This window comes from Vulpes lagopus, chromosome 12 (genome assembly GCF_018345385.1).
Source record: "Vulpes lagopus strain Blue_001 chromosome 12, ASM1834538v1, whole genome shotgun sequence".
NCBI lineage: Eukaryota > Metazoa > Chordata > Mammalia > Carnivora > Canidae > Vulpes > Vulpes lagopus.
In genome coordinates, this window is record NC_054835.1 from 12,467,360 (window position 1) to 12,490,541 (window position 23,182).

A 23,182-nucleotide genomic window follows, 5' to 3' on the forward strand; every position below is an offset into this window, starting at 1 on the left:
GCGGCAGCCCCGGGCGCTGTGCCACCCACCCGCCCCAAGTGACCACAGCTCACCAGGCACTCGGAGACTTCGTTTATTAAAAAACACGGACGGAGTGCAGTGTCTGGCAGGCTTGCTCCCAGGCTCCCCCTGAGGTCCAGGTTGCACAAGACTGATGTGTGCCCCTCACCTCCAGAGTCCCACTTCTCCCCAAGGGCCGGGGCTGGCCATGCAGCCTGCAGGCCCAGACTCTGGCCAATCGTCCGGAGGCCCCAGGCCATGTAGTTCATCCCTGCCTCGCCAGCCCCACTGGGCCCCAGGCCTGCTCCCGGGTCCCTGAGGCATGAGGATGGGCTTCTGGGGAAGGCTCCAGACTTTCCTCTGGGGGATGTCAGGACCAGGGACAGGACCTGCATCCGGGGCCCAGAGGAAAGCTGGGGGGCCTTCAGGAGTAGGACACAGTGATGTTCAGCTGTCAGGGCAGGGAGGAGGTTCCTCTGTCCCATCTCTAGCCAGGCCCTGCCCCAGCCAGCCCTCGGCTACTGGGCTGCCTAGGAGCCCTGCCCCGCAGTGGCCCCATTCTCCTGGGCGATCTTGGATATGCGGAAGAACGTGGTCCTCATGGCCTGGTGGCAGGTGTCCATAAGCTTGGGGACGTCTGCGACTGTGAGGCCGCTGGTGGGGATGGCATCCAGCACCTCCACCCTGATTGTTCCTGTTGGGGGTGAGCTGCATCAGTGCCTGGCCGCCTGACCCAGGCCTGCTGTCCTGGCACCCCTGCAGCCTCCTGTCCCTGCTCCAGTGCCCTTCTGCTCCTCCGCCACCTGCTGGTTTTCTCCATGCAGCCGCCCAAGGCCCAGGCCAGGAACCAAGCCTGGTTCCATTTTGGACACCCTGGTCTCAGGTGTTGGTTTTTAATTGAGAATAATCCTCGTAATCAAACACTTAGCTCCTAAGTCTGCCTTTGGTGGGTTCTGACAGCCACATGCTCCCTGACGGGCCCCACCCGGGGTACAGAGCATTCCCTCCCCCAGAAGTGTCCCTCACCGCTTCCCGGGCACCCACCCTCGTCCTATCTTCCATGGTGGCCTAGATGAGGGAGGACGCAGCCTGGCTCTTCCCCTACTCCCCCACCCCCCCACCCCCCCTGCCCTACGACCTTTGACCCCACCCTCCCACCCAGGCCCTAGGAGCCCACATTCAGGACCAGGAGGGCCAGGACCAGGAGGGTGGGGAGTGGCCCCCTAGCTCCACAGCAGTGGGCACGAGGGCACCTGGGAGCACTGCCCAGCCTGTGCCACAGTGCATGGACTCGGGTACCGTAGGCCCCTCTGCTGGGAAGCAGGCCCATGACTGCCCAGCTCAGCTTGCAGCTGCAATTCCGGATCCTTCCTGCCTCCTTTCACTCACCAATTGGTCAGTGGCCTACAGTGACCACCCAGAAACGGGAACTGTCCCATCAGGGGCCTGGGCATCCTAGTAAGCAAGCATGAGCCAGGCTGCATGTGCATGCAGGGGCTGGGGCGCTACCTGAGCTGAAGAGCTTCGTCTTGGGGTTGTAGAAGGAGGAGAAGCTGGAGTAGACGATGGGGATGACAGGCACCTGTGGGCAGGAAGCCGTGCTGCCTGAGGACATGGAAGCCCCAAGGACCAGCTAGCAGGGTGGCCCCGCCCTGCCACCTACCTGCCTCCAGGTCCTTCCACGCACTGACCCCTGGGCCAGGGACACCTTTCATGCCCTGGGTTAGTGATCACCCCCAGGTGCCGCTTCTTAGGCTGGTGCCTTCCAGGAATACAGCCGGCCCTGCCCCCTGCCCCCTGCCCACCTCCAGCTGCCCCCAGCACTCCACAAACTCACCCTGCACACCTTCACTCAAGCATCCCCTCCACCAGGAAGCCTTCCTGGGCTGGCACATGTCCATGAGTCATGTCTGTGCCCCCCTCCCCTACAGTTTAGGCATAGGTTACTTTGGCCCTTCTGCCCACCCCTCCCCCATCCTGAAGCCGGGCAGGGGGCAGGGGGCAGGGGACACCTAGGGTGATCATTAACCCTGGCAGTCAGGGAGCCTCTCCCTCGTACCAGTAGGGGCACGGCCTGGGACCTGGGTAGGTAGGCTGCAGTCTGGGAGGCCCTGGGGGGGAGACCACCAGACCCCAGCAGAGCCACCGCGTCCTCCCTCCTTTCCCGGCAGCCCCCGGCGTGTGGCAGGGTGCCCCCCACCTCCCGCAGGCCCAGGGTCCTCCACCCGTCCCTGCTTCCCCACCCCCCAGGGGCGCAGCTGGCTGCCTCTGAAGGGAGAGCTGCACCTGGCCCAGCTCAGGGCCGACACCAGGGGGCGCCAGAGGCCACCGGCACAGTGGGAGCGCAGAAGCAGCGCCGCGGGGGCTCGGCGGGCCCCAGACCTGCATTGGGCAGGACGAAGCCCCTACCCTGGCCGCTGACAATGACTTTTCCCTGCACAAGCTCCCCCAACAGCACCCGGAGTGGGACAGGGCAGCCTCCACCCACCAGGGCGCACTGCCGGCGCATGGACACACTCCCCCGTTCTGGCCTCACCCCAAGCGCCTCCTGGGTGGAGCCCCACGCGGAGGTCCAGGCCCAGTGACGTACAGAGGCCCACCACACAGTTAGTTGCAGCTCGCTCTGCCCAGCCCTGCCCCCAGCTCGGGTCCTGCTCACGGGGCTTCCCAGCCCTGCCCCAGCCCTGCCCCAGCCTGCGGCCCACAGCACCGAACCAGCACTGGGCCTTCCTGAGAGCTCCCAGCAAGTAGGCCCACAGCCTCTGCCTTCTGAGGGCCCTGCCTGGCTGGCTACCGGGGCGGGGGTGCTGAAGCCCCAGGCGCCAGCCCCCAGGTGACAAGTGTGATGGTACCTGGTTGCTGGACCTGCTCAGGCACCAGCCTTGATGCTCAGGGTGGGGAAAGGGCCCAAAGATCTGCCCCTCAGCAGGTCAGAAACCAGGTGCTGCAGGGGCCATAAGGCCCTGTGCCTGCCTGGTGGGAGGTGCTCTGTGAGTGCCGGTGGCCCTAGCCTGGGTAGGCAGTCGCCTCCAGCTTTAAGTCCCCCTGGACCCTCTGGGAGGCAGTGCCCTGAAGTACCTGGGTCTGGATGGCCAGGTAGAAGGCACCTTTCTTGAAAGGTAGCAGGTCTCCATTGTCATTCCGTGTGCCCTCAGGATAGATCCATACTTTGAGCTGCAGGGAGAGGGAGAGGAGGCAGCTGTAGCAGTCCCAGGCCGCCATCCCCTCCTGGGGAGCCCCCCTCCTGGGGAGCCCCCCTCCTGGGGAGCCCCATTCTCAGCTGAGACCACCACCCACCTGGCTCATGCACAGCCCTGCTCCTGACCTCTGTGTGCCCAGAGCTGGAGCATCTACATAGCCACACAGGCCCCGAGCCCCACACTCACATTCTCCCTAACCATGCGCTCGCCTACATCGGCCATCACGGTGACAGCGGTCCTGGAGTGCTGCCGGTTGATGAAGAAGATGCCTCCGAGGTACATAATCAGGCCCACAGGCCCCAAGAAGAGCAGCTCCCGCTTGGCGATCTGCACACAGCGCTCGGGTAGGGCCTCCATAAGGCCTGCAGGTGGCCACAGGGCCCCAGGCAGGTGGGGGTCATGCTCAGAGCCTGGCAGCCACCTCCCCAAGGCAGAGAGAACCAGCCCTGTGCCTCGACCACCAACAGGCCTGGGCCGGGTCATGCCTTCCCACTGGCTACCTGGCCAAGCCATTTGGCCTCTCAGCCTGTCACCCCGCATGTAAAGGGAGGGGTGAAGCAGAGCTCCCAGTGCCAGGGTGAGAGGCAGAGCCCTGGACCCAGCATCAGGCACACAGAGAGCTGTCATGTCCCCCGGGCCTGGGTCTGCCCTCCTGGCCCCCCAGCTCATCCAGGCCCAGGCTCCACCTCTCTGAAGCAACCCCCCAAGTTCCTCCAGCAGCCCCCCTGCAGCCCTGGCTTACCCATCATGTCCAGGATGCTCTGGTGGTTAGAAATGATGACACAGGGGTGGTCCAACTCCAGCTTCTGGCGACCCTTTATCTCAAAACGAAGGCCAAATACATACTTGAAGCTCAGGACAAACCATTGGATGATCCTGAGGGGAGACATGGTCAGTGAGAGGGGCCCCACAGCCCTGCACTCCATCTTGGGCTCCGGCCTTGGGCTGGCCTGGGGACAGAGCCACAGCAAAGAGACATCCCCGCCTCCGCACCGCAGACGGAGCCCTGGCAAGCCCTCTCATGGGCTGTGCACGGCCTTGAATTCACCTTCCCCCCAAAGGCCTCTAGGTCCCATCCCTCGGGGGACAGTGCGAGCTGCCCCATCTCCCCCATGCTGGCAGGAACACAGAGGATCAAGCACAGAAGGGGCGAGGTCTCCAGGTGCTGGACCCCTGGCAAAGGGGAGGGCATCCACTTGTACATCTGTTTTCCAGGGACCTACTGCGTTGCCCTGCCCTCACCCCACACCCTTGCTTGTTCAGCCAGGGGCAGCTGGAAAGGGACTGGGGCCAGGCTGGGTCTCCGTGTCAGTGACCCAAACCCCAACACGGAGGGGTGCCTGGCTGGCTCGGTTGGTATGACGCCTGATCTCAGGGTTATAGATTCAAACCCTGTGGGGGGTAGGGATTACTTGTAAAATCATTATAAAGTAAGAAAATAAAAAACCCAACAGAGAGAGAGAGAGATCCCTGCACCCCTGCAGAGGCCATGGGCCCCCACCCACACGCCCTGGGGAAGGAGGCCCGGCCAGGGGAAGGGACCATCCCTGCAGGACAGTGCCACCCCAGGGAGAAGGCAGCCATAGCGAGTGCAGAGCTTTGCAGGGGCTGAAGATTGCTTGGGAAGAAGGAGAAGAGCCACCCCGATGAGAGGAGCACAGCCAGCCAGGGCTTACACCCCTACCCCTGTCCTCGGAGCAACCCCACCCTCCCCTCCCCTTCTCATGGTCTACAGCTTGAATGACTGCCCGGGGTGATGGAGAGAGTCAGGGAGCCAGGTGTGTGTGGGCCTGGACCTCCCCGGCTTCAAGTCTGCAGCCCTTCCAGCCCTGGCGCCCTAAGGATCTGCCCCAGAGCATCACGACCTCCTGGGGTCACATCCAGGCCTCATTGGCAGGCTTGAATGGCTCTGTGTGTGGGGACACATCTGCAGGTGCTGGCTGGTCCTGGAGAGGAGAGTGCAGCGGGGACAGTGCTCCTACTGGAACAGGCTCCATTAAGGGTCAGCCTGCAGGGTGATGGAGCCCAAGGCCTGGGGCTTGGTGCTCTGTAAACCCTCCCTGCCTATCCCCTGTGGGCGGCAGGGGGCTGCACATATGCCACCCACTGGGCCAAGGGTTCCGGCCCAGAGCTGTTCTGCTGTCACAGAGGTTCGGGCAGCCCCCCCTCCCCGCCTCCCGAGTCCCCGTTATCTGATCTCGCCAACAGTCCTTATGGCAGGGGAGAGATTTCCACTTTCTGCAGGAGGGGAGTAGCCACGCAGGGCCTGGAGACGCCTCTGGACAGAGCGGATTCAGGACAGGCTCAAAGCCAGACTCTGGCTTTTTTTTTTTTTTAATTTTTTTTTTATTATTATTTATGATAGTCACACACACACAGAGAGAGAGAGGCAGAGACACAGGCAGAGGGAGAAGCAGGCTCCATGCACCGGGAGCCCGACGTGGGATTCGATCCCAGGTCTCCAGGATCGCGCCCTGGGCCAAAGGCAGGCGCTAAACCACTGCGCCACCCAGGGATCCCAGACTCTGGCTTTTTAAAATCATCGTAAAATGCACATGGCCCAGAATGTACCGACTTAAGTGTTGTTGGGTGCACATTCAGGGGCGTCCCCTCCATCCGTCCCCAGAACGCGTTCTTCTTCCCAGACTCTATCCCGAGATACATGGGCCTCCTGTCCTGCAGCCCCTGCACCCAGTGCCTGTGGACTGGGGTCCCTCCAGGCCTCCTGGGGGCCAACCCCTTGGGATCTGTCCTTCCACGTCTGAAAGCCAGCCTCTCCCTCAGCTGTGCCCCTTTCACAGAACAGAGCTCCTGTGAGAGGGCAGTTACCATCATCCCGTCACAGATGGGGACCCCGAGGCTCAGGGCTGCCTGCACCATTAGACCAGCCGTCCTCCCCAGGATCTGCCAGCCGGGGCCAGATCAGGCCTGACCCACCCAATCCGTCCCCACCCCTCACCAGGCCCCAGACTCGCAGAGCGAGCTGAGCGGCCGCCCTGCCTCCGAGGGCCCAGGTGGCACCGTCCATGGAGAGTCCACGCTTGTTTTGGTTCAGGTCATGCTTAGGGTTGGGTTGTGGGACGGAGTCTCACATGGGGCTGCAGGTCCAGCACTCCAGGGGAAGGCTGCTTCCCTGCTCCTCTGCCCCTTCCCCTGCTGTGTGCGCTCTTTCAAATAAATAAATAAGTCTTAAAAAAAGAAGAAAAGAAATCTGGCCCCTCTTTCAGGATCTGATCCTAAGGCAGGCACAAGGCAGGCAGGCCTACAATCCTCCAGCATGGTCTCTTCTTTTTTTTTTTTCTTAAAGATTTTATTTATTCATGAGAGACACAGAGAGAGACAGAGGCAGAGACACAGGCAGAGGGAGAAGCAGGCTCCATGCAGGGAGCCTGATGTGGGACCCGATCCTGGGACTCCGAGATCACGCCCTGGGCCTAAGGCAGGCGCTAAACTACTGAGCCACCTGGGGATCCCTAGCATGGTCTCTTCTAAGGGGCACCCGGCAGGCTTAGCCAGTGGAGAGTGTGGCTCTTGATCTCCGGGTTGTGAGTTCAAGCCCCACGTGGGGCGTAGGGATTACTTAAAAATAAAATCTTAAAAAAGAAAAATCTGAAAGGGTCTGAATGTCCCAGTGTGGGAAGAGGTGGGGTGGAGCCAGTGAGGCCTGGAGGCCAAGTCCTGCCCTGACAGGTCACAAGCGCCTCCTGCTGGCCAAGGAGCGCGTTCTCTCTGCTGGAGGCACCTACTGGCTTCTCTCTCTCTCTCTCTCTCTCTCTCTCTCTCTCTCTCTCCAAATTATGGCAAAATATATGTCACATAAAGTCTATGATTTTAATCATTATTTTAATATTTTATTTATTTGAGACAGAGCATGAGCAGGAAGGAAGGGCAGAGGGAGAGGGGGAAGCAGGCTCCTCACTGAGCCGGGAGCCCCACGTAGGACTCCACCCCAGGACCCCGGGATCATGACTGAAGCCCAAGGCAGATGCTTCATTGACTGTGCCACCGAGGCACCCCATCATTTTAATCGTTTTTAAATGTCCGATCATTGGCATTAAATCCACCCACACGGTTGTGCAGTCGTCCCCACCATCCATCTCCAGGATTCTTCTCTACTTCCTATTTGGATTTCTTTGCGTATTTAATTTAAGGGATTGACTGCAAACTGGTTTTTCTGGAACTGGGAGGTCCTGTGCAGAGATGTCCGCCAGCGGGCAGCCCAGGGCGGCGGGGCACAGAGCAGCATGCTCTGCACACCCGCAAGAGGGATGCATCTGCCCGACCCAGAACACACGCCAGCCACTGCTGCCCAAGAAGGGCACCCCTAGTCTTAGAGGGGACAAAGCATTCTCTGCAGGCCATAACCGCCCACCTGCCTTCTTCTTGTCACAGTTTCAAGGTTTTTAGTAAAAGTGTTGAGAAAGTCTATCATTTTAACAGTTTTCTCAATGTGAGAAGAAGCAAACCAAGCTTTGCTGCAGTTCCTGCAGGCAGCACATGTTTCTGGGTGCCCAGCAGGCCCTGCCTGGGAGACAAAGCCTGGAGAGTCCCTGCTGGGGGAAAGCAGAGCACACTTACCACGTGGAGGCAGGTGGGAGTGCTAACCTCCCCTGCGCTGTGCCAAGGGTGTGACAGGAGCCCTCAGTTTTGTTCAGAGGGCAGCCCCACAAGGTGGGCATACTCGGGACACCCACCCCACAAATGAGGGGTGTCTAGGCTAAGCAGTTAGGCCACTTGCTAGAGGTCTCACGGCAGGGAAGCTGGGATGGCGGGAATCCGCCTCCTAACCTGGTTTTTGGAAAACAAGTGAAAAACCCCAGGTAAAGGGCATGCCGGAGGAGCGGTGAGGATCCAGGATTGCATGATGGAATTCCAGAATTGCAAAAGCTACGTTCTTTCCCTTCCCCAAGGCCCTGTAGACCCCACCCAGCACCCAGCAGGGATGGTGGTGACGCTGTCCCCTCAGCCAGCCTACAGCAGCCGCCACTGTGCCCTGACTGTCCACTTCACCTGACTGCCCCTCTGCCAGCCTCTGGGCTGGGGGGCTGCCCCATCAGAAGCCAGGGCCCCAGAGCTTTAAGCAGGTGTCCCTGGCGCTGGCCCTGGCCCCAAGATAGGTCACACTACTCTAGCCCCCAATTCCCCAGGGGAGGCTAGTGAAGGTGGAACCAAGGTTACCTGAAGCCCAAGCGGCCTGGGGTGGGCTGAGGGCCTGACTTTCCAGAAGCACTGCTGCCAGTAGCCAGGTGGGGGGCTGGTGTCACCTTTACACCTCAAGCCTCCCCCCCACCCCCCAGCCCCCCAGAGCAGGACCATTCCTCAAGCAGATGGGATGTCCTGGCCACCCCTGGATCTTTCTCAGGAGCCCTCTACTTAACCCCAGACTTGAACCGCTGAGAACACCTGAGCACAGTAAACACCATAGATCCTGCTGGAGCCCACGGGAGCCCACGGGAGCCCATGGGAGCCCAGGCTCACTCCCATCCAGCCTCCTTGGACTTTCTGTGCTCAGCCTGAGGACACCCAGGCCCTTCCCAGGCTCTGGGTGAGACAGATCAGATCCTGGTCCCTGCTCACTAACCATGACCTTGGGCATTGTGCTTGACCCCAGCCCCCCACCAAGCTTCCATTCCAGCCTGTGAAAGGAGATTGAATCCAGGACGCTGGGACCCCCAGGGGCAACTGTGATGATGAGGTCACAAGCAGATAAGAGGAACCCAGAGTAGGTGGCGCAAGAGCCCCCAGCCATCTCTTCCACAGACTCCAGGCAGCTGGAAGAAGTTCAAGGCCAGGCCCTGGCCACCGGCTGAGCTTTGCCCTCAGCCCCTGGCCTTGGGCTACATTACTATCCCAGCGGGTGACTGTTTTAACTGAGGCACGCCAGTCCTCAGCCAGACCCCTCTGGGTGGTCCTCAGTGGGGATCACCTGGGGATACCCCTGCCAGGAAGACCACACAGAGCCACGGATCTGCTCCATCTGGGATCTGCTCCATCTGCTCTCTGCTCGGAATAGGAGGCCCCAGAGAGGCACCTGGCAGAGCAGCAATGTTTTCCAACAAGTGTCCTACAAGTTGGAGCACAAAGAGGGGACATCCCTGGGGTGGGGTGGGGCTTCCAGCCTGAGCAGAACCCCACGGCGGGTAAGAAGGGCAGTCCTGGGCAAGCAGGAGCCTGGGGACAGGGTAGGGCCGGCAAGCCAGGATGTTCAGGGCTGACCCAGGATGTTCAGGACTGCGGGGAGCTCTGGTTTCTGGGCCTGCAGGAGCACATCCAGGGAAGGGAGTCTGCCCCTGGCCATCCTACTCCAAGAGAAACAAAGGCAGACTCTCTGGCAAAACCAGGATCCCTGGCCAGCCCCCACGTGCCACGGGGCTCCCTGACTGCACTGGGTCCCCATCCGTGCCCTCCCCAGGGCACAAACCGCGGAGTGGCTGGAGCCCTGGCTAAGAGGCCAGACTCTGATGGAAGCCATCCCCTCTCCTCCCTGCTGGAGCCTCCACACGGGCTGCACAAACGGAAGAGCCTCGCTGCCCCACCTGCCTGGAAGTGGAGAGCTGTCCACCCACTATTTGCATCCCAGCCATTTGGGAGAATGCAGAAGCAGGCAGTCCAGCCCCAAGGCCCTGCCGTAGCAGTGGCATATTGGCCCCTGAGCACAGGGGAGCCACAGGATGGAAGGGGCTGGAAGCTCTCCATGCACCCGGGCCGCCCAGGTCTGGTCTCCTTCCATGCACAAAAAGCTCATGCCTCCAGTGAGGAGGCCGTCACTAGGGTTTCCTGATCCTGCAGCCAAACTCAACGTTCACGCCCACAGAGCAATCTCACGCTTGTCTCTGGCAAAGGGCATCTGCCTCCTGGGGTGAGAAAACGTGGTCTCATACTCCACCCAAGCCTGATACACAGGCCCCAGCCAGCCTGGAGGGATCCTTGGTCTCAGCCCCCCAGCGGGTCAGGCTCTTCTGTTCCCATCACTGTTCCCTGTACCCTCAGAGCTGGACTCTAGCAGGCAAAGGCTTTCTTAGGGAGGGCCTGGCCTGCAGCTGCTCAGACATGAAAGCAGGGAGGGGACAGAGCAGGGCTGCTCCCCCAAGTCCAGGCACCCAGAGCCCGGGTCTTGGGTCCCGTGGCCACCCTGGCACTGCCCTGCCCTCGTGCTGGGTGGGCAAGGGGAAGGACAGACTGTGTCCTGCGGAGTCACTGCTGGAGGGTCTGCACCCCATCTCCGCCACCTCCTAGCTCTGGGGACTCCAGAGGACAGCCTCTTCCCTCCTCCCGCCGCTCAGGAGGCCTTAGCTTCAGGCGGCACCTCCGACCCTCCATCTGTGCCCGCAGTGGAGGCAGGAGGTGAGAGGAGAGACAATGGCGTCCAGGGAGGGGGATCATTGCGGGATTGGGGAGGAGCAGCCAGATGCCCCGGGGCGCTGGGGGGTCAGGACAGACAGCGGAGGGCGGACCTGGAGGGGCCGCAACAAGGGAGTGGGGGCCCTCTGCTCAGCCCCTCGGGTACCTCCACCTCCAGTCTCCTGGGTCCTGTCCGGGGGCAATGCAGCAGCTCCTCCCCACCGCCTGCCCCCTGGGGGACTTCCGGCCCCCAGCATGCCCCACCGGCACCCCCACTTCAGCTACAGCTGGCGGGGGTCTTGAGAGTCATCACTGTGACCCTTCCCTGTGGGATCTAGGGGTCCAGGGGAAGGGGGCTGTGATCCCTCCCTGGGGAGAAGAGCACCTGCTGTCACCTGTCAGTGTCCTGGGGTGGCCCCTTCACAGAGCCAAGTCTGGGAGCTGCCCCAGCGCGGGAAAGCAGTAGGAAGCTCTCATCGAGTCTTCTCAGAGCCTCTAGGCTCCCTGGGGGAACCAGAATCTCAGGTGAGACTGGGGCTGAGAGCCAACACCAAGGGCCAGAGGTGCAAGGCCAAGGGAAGGCCTGATCAAAAAGGGAACTGGGGACTTCCGACTTGATCCCTGGGAAGTTCTGAGGCCTGAGTCAGTCCTTTAAAAAGACAAGTAAGCTGCTCATAAAGAGGCCACCTGATGACACAGTGTGTAAAGGAGGGTCACCTCCTGGTTCTCCGGTCACTGCTGCTGAAAACCTGCTCTGGACCCAGCTCTCCACCCGCGCCGCAGGACGGCTAGACTCAGGCCTCCCCGAGGCCTCAGAACCAGATGTGCTGTCCACAGGCCTGGCTCTAGGAGGGCAGCGCTGCCTCCAAGAAGCCCATCAGCCTGTCGCTCCCTGAACCCACACCCCTCACCCTGCCTTGAGGCCAGGCCCCAGCTAGGGCTGAGAGGAGGCTCCAGCTGTGAGCCTGCTGCCTGCAGGGGACCCCAGGACCTTAACCTCAGGCCCAAACTCCAGAGAGGTGCATTGCCTCACGAGCGCCCACCCCAGAGTGGTGGGGGCCCAGCTTGGAGGAACTCCCTGGAAACAGGTCCTCCCTTCCCCAGGGCCATTCCACGTGGTTAGACTGCCAGAAGGGCCACACAGGGGCTGTCCCTGGGGTCGGCACTCCCTGGGATGCTGGCCTGGACCATGCTGGAGGTGGGCAGGGGCACCAGAGACCCATGAGCAAGTCCACTGAGTCCTCACCTACTCTGGGTACTACAGGAAAGCCACAAACCCCTGAAGACAGGGTCCAGGGGACCCAGCGAGGGCCAGTCCCAGCAGCACCCGCTGGCTGGATGGACAGGGCAGAGGTGGCATAAGGTCAGCACCCCTCACCCGCTGCCCCTGTGAGCATGCAGGGAACAGGATGCTCAGGGACCTCTGTCCCCACGGCAGGCCACAGCCAAGAAGCCATTGCAAAAGCCACAGAGAGAAATGTTGGCAAGAGCCCTCCTGGGACCAGAAACCGGGAGAGAAGGCAGGAAGAAGCCCCCGCCCCTTAGCACCTGACCCAGAGAGGCCCCCAACTCTTGAGGCCTGCCTGACCTCTCCGCCCCACACCCACCAGTCACAGAGGTGTCCACTGAAGGATCCCAGCCACCTCTGCCTTCCTTCCACCGTGAGGCTGGACCTCAAGGGCCCAAGCTCCCCGGAGCCTCTTACCTTCTCAAGGGCCCCGCAGGGAAGGCGGGGCTCCAGGCCGAAATGGAGCACAGGTGCATTTATCACCTGGCGGGTGGCAGGAGGGGGCGCGCAGAGGACAGGCACGCCTGGCTGTAAAGCCCGGTCCAGGCAGGGCGGTGCTCCAGCAAAGCTCCCCAGGGGCAAGCCCGGCCGGCGGCTGCTCCTTCCCCGCGGGCGGGGCCCGGGGCGCCCCTCCCAGCTGGCCCGCCGCCCAGCCTCCCCGCGCCGCTCCGCCACCCGCCACCGCGCCCCGAACGCCCTGCGCGTCCCGAGGGCCCTTCGGCGGGGCACAAGGACGCGGCGGCGCCGGGTACTGACACACTGTTTAAATCCCTCGGTGATCGCGGCCCGCCGGGGCCTCGGGGCCGGGCGCGGAGACATTGTGGCGTGGGCCCCGCGGACACGTGCCCGCCCCCGCCGGCTCTCCCCGCTGCGCGGCGGGAGAGCCCCGGAGCCGCGGGAGTCCCGCGAGCCGCGGGCGGGGCAGGAAGGACAGAGGCGAGAGAAGAAAGTTAGGGAAGCGGAAGCGGGCGGCGGCCCGCGCCCCGCTCCGCCCCGGCGCCGGCCCCCCCGCGGCTGGTACTGTCCCCCCGCGCGGCACTGTCCTCCCGGCGGGCACTGCCCCCCTCCCCGCCCGCGCCGTCCCCGCGCACCCCGGCGCTCCAGCCCCCCCCCCCCGGCGCTCCAGCCCCCCCCCCCCCCGGCGCTCCCCGCCCCGCCCCGCCCCGGCGCCGGCCCCCCCGCGGCTGGTACTGTCCCCCCGCGCGGCACTGTCCTCCCGGCGGGCACTGCCCCCCTCCCCGCCCGCGCCGTCCCCGCGCACCCCGGCGCTCCAGCCCCCCCCCCCCCGGCGCTCCCCGCCCCGCTCCGCCCCGGCGCCGGCCCCCCCGCGGCTGGTACTGTCCCCCCGCGCGGCACTGTCCTCCCGGCGGGCACTGCCCCCCTCCCCGCCCGCGCCGTCCCCGCGCACCCCGGCGCTCCAGCCCCCCCCCCCCGGCGCTCCAGCCCCCCCCCCCCGGCGCTCCCCGCCCCGCCCCGCCCCGGCGCCGGCCCCCCCGCGGCTGGTACTGTCCCCCCGCGCGGCACTGTCCTCCCGGCGGGCACTGCCCCCCTCCCCGCCCGCGCCGTCCCCGCGCACCCCGGCGCTCCAGCCCCCCCCCCGCCCCCCGGCGCTCCCCGCCCCGCCCCGCCCCAGCCCGGCCCCCGGCCCCCGCCCCCGCCCCGGCCCCGGCCCCCTTGCCTCATGTTTTCCACCCTCCGGCCGCCGTGGCGCAGCAGGCAGACGACCGAGGCGGCGGTGGAGGCCAGGACGCAGAGCGCGCAGTACAGAGTGATCTTGCTGTAGAACCTGACGGAGCGGCTCAGCTGCACAAGCAGCAGCAGCAGCAGCAGCGCCGCGGTCACCCACGGCCACAGCTCCATGACCCCGCCGCGCCCAGACCGCGCCCTGGCCGCCGGTCCGCGAGCCCCGACGGCGGCGCCGGCCTCGGCTCCCTCTCCGCGCTCCCCGGGCAGGCGCGAGGACGACGGGTGGGCTGGCGACAGCTGGCCTCCTCCCGCGCGCCCGCGCCCCTTATTGCGACGGCGGAGGGGCGGGGCGGCCCGGGGCGGAGAGGGGAGCGAGCGCGCCCAGGAAGCTGCTAGGTGAGGCGCGCCCCGCCCCGCGACTGCCCGGCGGCCAGGCGGGCCCCGGGGGCCGCCCCGCCCCGCCCCGCGACACTCCCCCTGCCCCGCCGGCCCCTGGGTCACCTGGCTCCTGGCGGCGTCCTCACCCCCCCCCCACCGCGGCCCCCGCAGCCTGTTAGCCTGGACTCTGGCACCGCCCCCCACGCCACAGTCTGGGCCTCTGCCGCCCGCCCTGCCTCCTGTTGCCCACATCCCCGCGGCCCCTGAGCCCAGAAGCATGTTTCTAAAGGCGATCCAAGGACGCGACCGGTGGCAGCTGGGTCACCAGCCAGCCACACAAAGGAGACCCTGAACCTTGCCTGAATGACTGTCACCTGGGCCACCTGGGCCACCTGCGTCACCTCCTTCAGGTACCCTGGTACAGTTGCAGGGAGACCCAGCTGGCCCTCAGCAGAGCCTGGTGGGCATACGCAGATTCCTGGCGGAGGCACTAGGAATGGAGCAGGTTTCTGAGCCTGGCTGAGAGTGCCTGCTCTGGGTGCCAGGAACAATGTGTCACCGGGGGCCAGGAGCAGATACCGGGTGATTGCGTTCACGTCAGTTCAGCCATCTGCCAGGGCCTAGGATGGGAGGAGAGCCCTGCCTGGGCATGCAGGTCAGCGTCCAGGGGCAGGGGCAGCACGTGTCCTCCCCTCTGACTGGCTGTCCCGTGTCTGCTTTCCAGAATGCCGAGGTATGCCTGGCACTCCAAAGGGCATCAGGAAGTATCTTATGGGTCTCTTGGGTTTCTTAGATGCTGAGGCAACCTGTTACCGAAATACTCTACTGATGGCCCCCCAAACAGATCTGGTTTTGCCCACAAATACAGAAGCTTGGCTTTTGAGATACATGGGAACCCGTGGCTCTATGGGAGGTGGGGTTCCCTGCATGGGTGTGGCAGCCCGTTCACAGATGCTCCCAGCATTGCGCCTTGGGGGAGATCGCTTCAGCCATGGTATACTGGTGTCGTCTCTCAGTGGGACCTTGAGAGTGTCTCAGCTGGGTCTTCGTCTGTCTGTGGGTCCATGGCTTTGTGTCACTGTCAATATGCCTACTGGCCTCTTCCACTCTTGCAACATTCTCCCGCTGCTCCTCCAGAGAAAGCCTAGAGCCCTTCAGGGATGGGGCGCTGGCCCCGCCCAGCCTGTAGGCTGTAGGATTTATGGGCCCCTGGGCAGGCAGGTAGCAAGACCTGAGGAGAGCATGTGGGGGGGTGGGAGCGGGTAGCCTGCATTCAGAGGTGTGGCCGGCAGCCGGGTGGAGGCTGGATCACGTTGGGCTTCTTAGCTGTAAGCAGTGCCTGCAGCTGACCCTCAGCGGGCCTCCACCGACCAGATGAACGGAATCCAGGCCTCACACCCTTGCAGGGCAGAAAGGGCCACTTTACCCAGGGGACTCCCTTCTGGTCCCTGAGCAGCACCCTTTCCAGGGGGACCCCTCCACCTGTAGGTCACCCACCCTGTCCTGCCTCACCAGAACCCCTTCCTAGCACTTCCTGTGACTTGGTGACGTGTGTGTAGGTTTGTGCCTTTGCTGAGCTTCCCTGACCCCGGTCAGAGGGCCCCTTCATTGGGACCCATCTGTCTTGTTCACGGTTGTGTGACCAGCACTGAGAAGGATACCCGGCGTGCAGTAGGTACCCCCTGCAAATGCATCCCCGTTTTACAGGTGGAAGATGGCCTCCCAGAGGTAACAGTCACCCCATTGGAGTGACAGGGGAGGTCACTGTGCCCCACACCTGCTGCCCAGGGGCTTCCAGGTGCCATGGGACTACCCTATCCGTGAGTTCCCGGGTGGGCAGTGGTTCTGGCCACACCGCTGGGGCCTCACACAGACAGTCTGTTACCCAATCTCACCATCTTCCCCAATTTTCTCCTGGGGAAATGTTGAAAGAAAAAACACTTTTCCTCTGATGGGACAGGGGAGGAGGGCTTGGGAGCGGGAGATGCCCATGGAGGGGGTCATCAGGCTCCTCTGGTATAGATCTGAAAGAGATCCTCAATACTGTAAAGTCCTGTTTGGAAAGCTGATAAGGGACACCTGGGTGGCTCAGCGGTTGAGTGCCTACCTTCAGCTCAGGTTGTGATCCCGGGGTCCTGGGATCAAGTCCCACATCGAGCTCCCCACAGGGAGCCTGCTTCTCCCTCTGCCTGTGTCTCTGCCTCTCTGTCTCTCATGAATAAATAAAACCTTTAAAGAAAAATATAAAAATAAATGAAAAGCTGACAAAACCTTTTTCTTCTAGAAGGTGAAGCCCTGAAGAATCTTCTGGGTTGGTGGAGAGAAGAGATTTTCTCTTAAATCAGTGGCTCTCAACTAGTAGCGACCAGCATGGCTCTGCTCAGATTCTGCCCCGGAGCATCACCAGAGCAGGGAAGCCCGGTTTGATGGGCAGGGACATGCCAGCGTCCTGTCTGGCCCTGTCAGGGTGATTGGGGTCCCCACAATGACCCAGGGGAGTGCTGGGTGAGTTCATCACTGAGTCCATCCCAGTCCCTACCAGGTAACAGCTGAGAGCTCTCCTGGGCATCTCTGGGGCTCAGCACAGCATGTGACACCAGGTAACACATTTGAAGCTGAGTGGTCACCACCGCCTAAGGCCCACAGAAGCCCACCGCCAGGAGAAGGGGCCATCAGTGGGTACCGGGTGCCGGGCAACAGGAGACACTCTGGGGACATGCTGGCTCCCACAGGCACAGCCACCAGAGGCTGACCTGCCCACCGGCCCATCCACCCACGACCTCCTCCTGCCGGAGCCAGCCTGGGGCTCCATAGCCTCCAGGGTTCTCTCGGGTTGGGTGACACATCTGGAGGGAAGGGCCAAGGCTGTTTCATGCCCGCAGCTGAGATAGAGTGAGCATGATGTGATCCCTCCCCGCCACACGGCATCCAGGGCAGGGGTGGGGCACCCAGCCTCTGAAGTCCCAAGATTTGGCCCCATAGTCCAATTGCCCAATGCACCAGAGCCTCGGTTCCCTATCTATAAACTGGGACACTAGTGCCACGTGGCATGGCTGGGATGACCTGAGCACATGGCCCAGGCTGGCCCAGCAAAGGCCACTCCTGACTTTGCATCTTCTGTGTGGAGGTAGGTTCCCAGTGTCTTCACACCTGCCCGGGAGGAAGTAGCACCAGGGACCAGGATGGAAGCCCAGGAAGGGGAGTCAGCCATCCTGCAGGATCAGGGATGCCAGCTAGGGAGCAGCTGGTTGTACAGCTGGGCAGGGGCAGGAAGGAGGTTGTGGGGGGAGCGCCCTATGAGCCTCCTGCTCCCTCAGCGGGCATCCCAGCGTCTCCCCTCCTGGGGAGAGGATCCCTGGAAGCCAGGCCTCAAGCTAGATGAGAGGAAGGAAGGTGGCCCCAAGGGCCTGGCCTGAGTGGGCAGGGGGCAGGGGGAGAGGGTGTGCCTGTGGGAAGCAGGCCGGGCTGCCCTGGGGCGCTCAGGCATCCCGAACCTGCCGGTTTTCAGACCTCTCCATCCTGCCACCTGTAAATAAAGCAGCCTGTGAATCTTTCATGGGCTTGTGCTTAAAAATAGATGAGGTGAGGCTTCTGGGCTGGATTCCCAGGTCCCTACTGTGGGCGGCATCAGGGCCACAGCTCCCGGGGGAGGCGGGGCGGGGCGGGGGGGGGCAGGGCTCTGGAGGGGAGCTGGCCAGGGCATGCGTGGCACCTAGGGCCTGGGACATGTGGCCCCTGGGCTCAGGGACCAACAGAAGAACACCACCTGGATGTGGTGTCTGGGGCTCCAGGGTCCCCGGCTGCGGGGGGCAGAGCCAACTTAAGTGTGATCCTTCTCCCTAGAGGGCTTTTAGGCTGGGAGATGGGGACGGAAGAGCACAAAACGCTGGACAGAAGTGGGGCAACAAGGCCCTGAGAAGAACCAGAGCTGGAACCCTACATGGTGCCCCACCCCCCCCCCGCCCATGGCCCATCCCACCTTCGGCCCTTGGGTCTGACTTCCATGCTTGGATTGGCAGACTCACTTGAGGCTCTAACAGCAGCCAGAACCCCAGGTCCCAGATGGGCCCTCAGAGGTGGCCTCGGCCAGCCCCCCCCAACATACAGGAATGCAGGGAGGACCCCGGGATCTGGCCTACAAGGTGGAGCAGGAGCCCAGGGTCAGCCCCAGGGTCAGCCCCAGGAGCCCCCTGCCCGGCCCCCCAGGTGACCTGGGAGCAGCTCTTCCTCCCAGGGCCTCAGCTTCCTAATCTGTGCCCAGAGGACAGCAATGGACCGTTGGGGCCACGAGGGTCAGTGGGGGAGGCTGTATGGGGAGGCTGGGCTTCCAGTGGTGCCACCTCTGACAGGCTGCCCTCCAGTCACCTCACCCCTGGCCCAGCTGGCATGTGGACTGGGTCAGCTGCCCGGCACTCCCCAGGCCAGCACACGGACTAGATGGGGCTGGAGGCCAAGCGGACTGTCCTAGGCCTTGCCCCCCGCCTGGCTTAGGCTGCTGGCTGCGGGGCCCTGGAGGTGCCCTGGTCCCTTCTGTCCGGCCTCTGGGTGGGTGGGGTGGGGGGGATTGGCAGGAGAGGAGGCGACAAGCACTGGAGCAGGGGCCAGGGCTGGGGGCCTCCACTGTGAAGGCCAGGATCCTGCCTCGGGCACAGGGGCATGGGGGGGCCGTGAGGCAAGCTGGAAGGAAGCCAGGGGACAGATGGGGCAGGGAGGGGGCGGTGCCCTGCCTGCCAGGCCCCCTTCACCCTTCCAATGGCTTTGCTGAGTTCCTGCAGCCCTGGAGAGTCCAGCTGCCTATGGCCAGGCCGTGGGTGTCCTGCCGTGACGGGGTTGGGCCAGGCCCCTCCGCACACCCCATCTGGAGGCTCACACCCAACAATTTAGAGACACGTTCTCACTTTCCTCAGGGTTGTCCCTCAGCAAAACAAGGCAGGGGGTGAGCAGAAGGGGCCCCCCGCTCTGCAGACACCCAGGCCCAGGCAGTCCCCTCCACCTCACTGGTAGGTGACCCTTCCCCTCTGCGGGCCGCCGTCCCAGCTGGTCAGATGGGAGCGATGAGGGACTCAGGAGACGAGGCTCACACCACAGGACTGAGTCTCTGCCTCCCGTGGGTCCCTTGGCTACGTCTCTGAGTCCCGGGGCCACGGTCCTGGTGTGTCTGTGCCCTGACCTCTGAGCCAGGCCCTCCGAGCCTCAGCCTGTCTGCGCAGCTCCCCCTGCGTCCCCAGAGCCTTGGGGCATCAGGCTCAAAACAGCCCCCCCCTCCCCGAGTCCTTGGTGAACAAATGAATGGATGAGAAGGAATGAATGGATGAAGGGATGAAGGGATTCTGCTCTCAGAGTCAGGAGAAGAGCATGCTGCTGCATGGAGCCCGTCAGCTCCAGAGCATGGAGCTGGAGCCTGCCGCCTGGCCGCCTGCATGAGCACGCTGCCCATGGGAGGGACCCAGGGACTCTGGAGGTCACGGCCATGGCAGGAGCGGCAGGCGTGTGCCTGTGCAAGCACAGTGGCCAGGGCAGTGCTGACCCTCCAGGTGTCCAGACGCAAGCACACAACATGGTGGGAATGGCCCGGTTAAGCCACATGCAGCCTCAGGTACCTATGTCTGTCCCTCCCTCTCTGTGGGACCCCGCCCCGGGGTGGTGGGTAGCTGAGCTCTGTCCCTGCCCCTCTGTGTACCCACACATGCACACTTGCTCCAACAACAGCGAGCGCTGGGGCAAGTAGCAGCCCCTGAGGGCTGGAAAGTGAGCCAGAGCCCTATCTCCGTCCTAAACGCAGATGAAATGCAGGTGAACTCATGACCCCGGGGAACTCCTGCACAGGGGCCGCGGTGGGGGCAGAAACCTGGCAGGAGATGAGGAATCTGGGTGAAGGGAGAAGCAGAGATGCCGCTTGGGACCACTGCCCACAGTTATGCAGGTTGAGCACTGTATGAGTCTAGGGAGTGTCAAACACATTAAGGGCAACCGGGGCTGTCCTGGTTCTCTGGTTGTCATGCACCTTCTCCCCCAGAGGTCTGGACAAGTGAGAGATTAGAACAAGGTTCCCTGGCTCAGACCAAGCCACAGCACCCCACCCTGCCTCTGCGTGGATGTCAGCCAGCACCGCAGCCAACATCCACCTGCGTCACCGGTGACCTGTCAGACAGCAGTCACTGAGCTAATGAGCTTGGACCGAGAGCTGCAGCCCCACCCTGACTCCTGCCACTGCCCGCAGCTGCTGTCCCCAGGCAGCACCACCAGATCTAGGAGTCAAAATACAGGATTCTGTGAGGTTAGGATTTCAGATAAGGAAGGAACACTGTTTTAGCCTAAGAACGTCCCATGAGATGATTGGGATGTTTTCATACCAGAGAAGTTAATTTGCTGTTCCTCTGAATTCAAATCTTTTTTTAAAGATTTTATTTATTTATTCGTGAGAGACACAGAGAGAGGCATACACAGGCAGAGGAAGAACCAGGCTCCCTGCAGGGGAGCCCGATGCGGGACTCAATTCCAGGACCTCAGGATCATGACTGAACCCAAGGCAGATGCTCAACCACTGAGCCACCCAGGCATCCCTCTGAATTCAAATCTAACTAGGCGCCCTGTGCGACCCCTTCCCCAGAGCAGAGCCCATCCCCATGCCCACCCTGGGGCTCTGGGTTCTCTGCGCTCTTGTCCCCACTGCTCCCCACCCCTCCCCAGGGCTGCCAAAGGCTGGGCCACACTGCCCTCTGGTGGACAGACCCTGGGAGGGTGGATGCAGCCCGGGTGGCAGAGGAGGGACGAGGGACTAGGGACAGGGAGGAGCTCTAGGAGCCCCTGACCCCATCCCTCCTGGCAGGGAGCAGATACCTGGTGGTAAAGCAGAGCCCACCCTGCCCAGGGCTGCTGACCCCACCCCACCCAGGGCTGCTGACCCATCCATCACCAGCACCCCTGGACTGCAAGAGGTGCAGCAGGGTGGGCTCTGGTTGCTGCCAACCCTGGCAGCCTGTCCGGAGGCCCCTAGATGGTGCTTGGTGTGAGGACTGCAGGCCCCCAGGCTCTGTCTGGACCAGGCTGCCAAGTGCAGGGAGAGGGTGGGTGGTGGGCAGGGGGTATGGTGTTGGGGGGAGGGGCTTTTGGCAGGAGCTTCTCTCTTCCCGCCTTCTGTGTCCTTCTGAGCCTCTCTCTCCCGGACCCCCCACCCCTCCCCCACCCGGGGGCAGCCTGGGCTGCCAGCAGCAGGCAGGTGGAGGTGGAGGGGGGAGGTTGTCATTCTTCCCCCTCCCTCCTTCCTCCTGCCCCATGGCTCCTGTACCATCCGTCTCCTCCTCTCCTCCCAGCTCTGCACGGACCCGTCTCTCTCTCTCTGCCCTCCCCCTGTCTGCCGTCCAGTCCACGTGCACAGCTCAGGCCCCCAGCTCGGGGGGCTCGTGGACCTGGACCTTGCCCGGGCTCTGGTGGGGAAGAGTCCTGTGGGGTCAAGTCAGCCTCAGGTGCTCCCGACCAGGCACCAGCCGAGGCAGCAGAGGCGAGTGTGAAGGGGTGGCACAGCCTCCTGTGCCCGGGGCCGTCCTAGCCAGCAGATGGGCTCTTCCCATGCATCCCGGGGGTTTGGGGGATGCCGAGCCCAGTCACTGGATCACACGAGAGTGGTTCCTCATGCAGACAGGCATAGCAGTGCAGCGGCAGGAACACCAGCCCTCACCCCCGACCCCTGCACAGGTGGGTGTCTTTGCCTACAGGGTGGGAGTGTGAGTGTGAGTGAGGACTCCCTGACAGGCGTGCTCACCCCTGCCTGCCCCAGGTCCTGGAAATCCCTCCTGGGTCCCGCTAGCAGGGGCGCACGCTGGGCCCTCCCCAGGGCGCACGCTGGGCCTCCCCGCCCTGCTACAATGCCCAGACTTGGCTGAGCCTGGTAGTGGGTGCAAGCTCCAAGCCCTGGGCCGCATGTTATCCCCCGTATTTGGAGAGCCCTGTGTCTACAAGTGGGTTTGGAGGTTTTTTTTTATTTGGATTCAATTAATTACCATATAGCATTTTACTAGCTTCAGAAGCACCCTTCAGTGACTCATGGGTTGTAGAAAACACCGCTCATTCTATCACATGTCCTCCTATTTTGACACCAGCTCCATAACCTCCCACAGGCGGAAGATCACTCTGGCCCCGGAACCCAGGAGTGGCCAGCCCTACAAAGCATACAGCAGCCTGGCAGGCACCAAGCCTTCGAATAGCACGGCGTCACAGGAAAGTATCCAACAGGCTGCTGGGGGCCTGGACAGGTGCATGGCCCACAGCCTTCTGGGAGAAGGCCTCTGGAGACTGGAGCCACGAGGAAGGCCCTCATGGAGAGGCTATGCTGGCCTGGGTGGCTGTGTGGGTTTGGATCTGCCCATGGGCATGCACAGAGGAGACAATGCCTTTGGGTACGGTCTTCCCTTTCCGTTCCCACCTCCGTCCTGTCCCGTGGATACTGCCAGGGCCAGGGCTCCTCCCGTCCAGGTCCTGGTCCTTTGGACACTGTCAGGGTGCTCACCACAGTGCGCACTTATGATCCCATGTGCACTCCCACGCATGTGCACAGCTTCCCCCCACCCATCCCGCACACCACAGTGCGCCCTGGATGCTCCCTGAGTCGCCAGCCAGTAGGATTCTAGGCCTGCCCCCAGGCTTCCACATTGCTAATGACAACATGGTGGACACCCCATGGGGTACCTTGGCCACACAGTGAGCATCCCTCCGGGTCAAACTCTGGAGAAGGGGATCTCTGGGTGGCTCAGTGGTTTGGCGCCTGCCTTTGCCCCAGGGCACAATCCTGGAGTCCTAGGATCAAGTCCCACCTTGGGCTCCTTGCATGGAGCCTGCTTCTCCCTCTGCCTGTGTCTCTGCCTCTGTGTGTGTGTGTGTGTGTGTGTGTCTCTCATGAATAAATGAATAAAATCTTTAAAAACAAAACAAAACCCTGGAGTGGCTCTGCTGGGTGTGTCCAGACTATGACGGCTTAGGGGAGGTGGCCCAGAAAAACCTCGGTGCCAGACTGGAAGCAGGAGCTGGAACTTTTGGACGCACGACACCCAACCCCCCTGCAATTTATGCCAGCGTCAGCCACCACAGCTGCGAGGGGACAGAGGGACCAGTCCTAAGGGTCCACTCCCAGGGGACTCGAGGGAGTCAGACCCACAGACATGGGGAAGAGAAGGAAGAGTGAAGGGAAGGAGGAAGGAAGAGGAAAGGGGAGGAGGAAGGAGGGAGGGGTCCGTGTTCAGTGGGGGCAGAGGCTCTGCCTGGGAAGGTGGACCATCCTGGGGTCCATGGAGGG

The 23,182-nt window shown here is 62.9% G+C and overlaps 1 protein-coding gene and 1 long non-coding RNA gene across 3 annotated transcripts; one reads left to right on the forward strand and one right to left on the reverse strand.

Moving 5' to 3' along the window:
* Positions 1-57: 57 nt before the first annotated feature.
* Positions 58-14,000, reverse strand: AGPAT2 (1-acylglycerol-3-phosphate O-acyltransferase 2). Of its 2 annotated transcripts, none has more exons than XM_041723968.1 (6): positions 13,508-14,000; positions 3,943-4,076; positions 3,387-3,562; positions 3,079-3,174; positions 1,510-1,582; positions 58-694 (listed from the first exon to the last, which is right to left on the reverse strand). In XM_041723968.1, the coding sequence occupies exons 1-6, from the start codon at positions 13,687-13,689 to the stop codon at positions 531-533; spliced, it is 825 nt and encodes a 274-aa protein (XP_041579902.1). In that variant the 5' UTR covers positions 13,690-14,000; the 3' UTR covers positions 58-530. The 2 variants fall into 2 exon arrangements, with proteins under 2 accessions (XP_041579902.1, XP_041579903.1); XM_041723969.1 differs by lacking the exon at positions 13,508-14,000 and adding an exon at positions 12,247-12,896.
* Positions 14,000-22,739, forward strand: LOC121472676. Its single transcript, XR_005982973.1, has 3 exons — positions 14,000-14,303; positions 16,178-21,588; positions 22,011-22,739. It is a non-coding gene; the product is annotated as an uncharacterized LOC121472676 (long non-coding RNA).
* The last annotated feature ends 443 nt before the right edge of the window (positions 22,740-23,182 follow it).

Coding starts and splice junctions, on each gene's coding strand:
- AGPAT2 (XM_041723968.1), bottom strand. CDS start 13,689: ATGGAGCTGTGGCCGTGGGTGACCGCGGCGCTGCTGCTGCTGCTGCTG. Junction 3,563..3,942: donor GAGCATCCTGGACATGATGG/GTAAGCCAGGGC, acceptor GGCCACCTGCAG/GCCTTATGGAGGCCCTACCC. Junction 695..1,509: donor GACGAAGCTCTTCAGCTCAG/GTAGCGCCCCAG, acceptor CACCCCCAACAG/GAACAATCAGGGTGGAGGTG.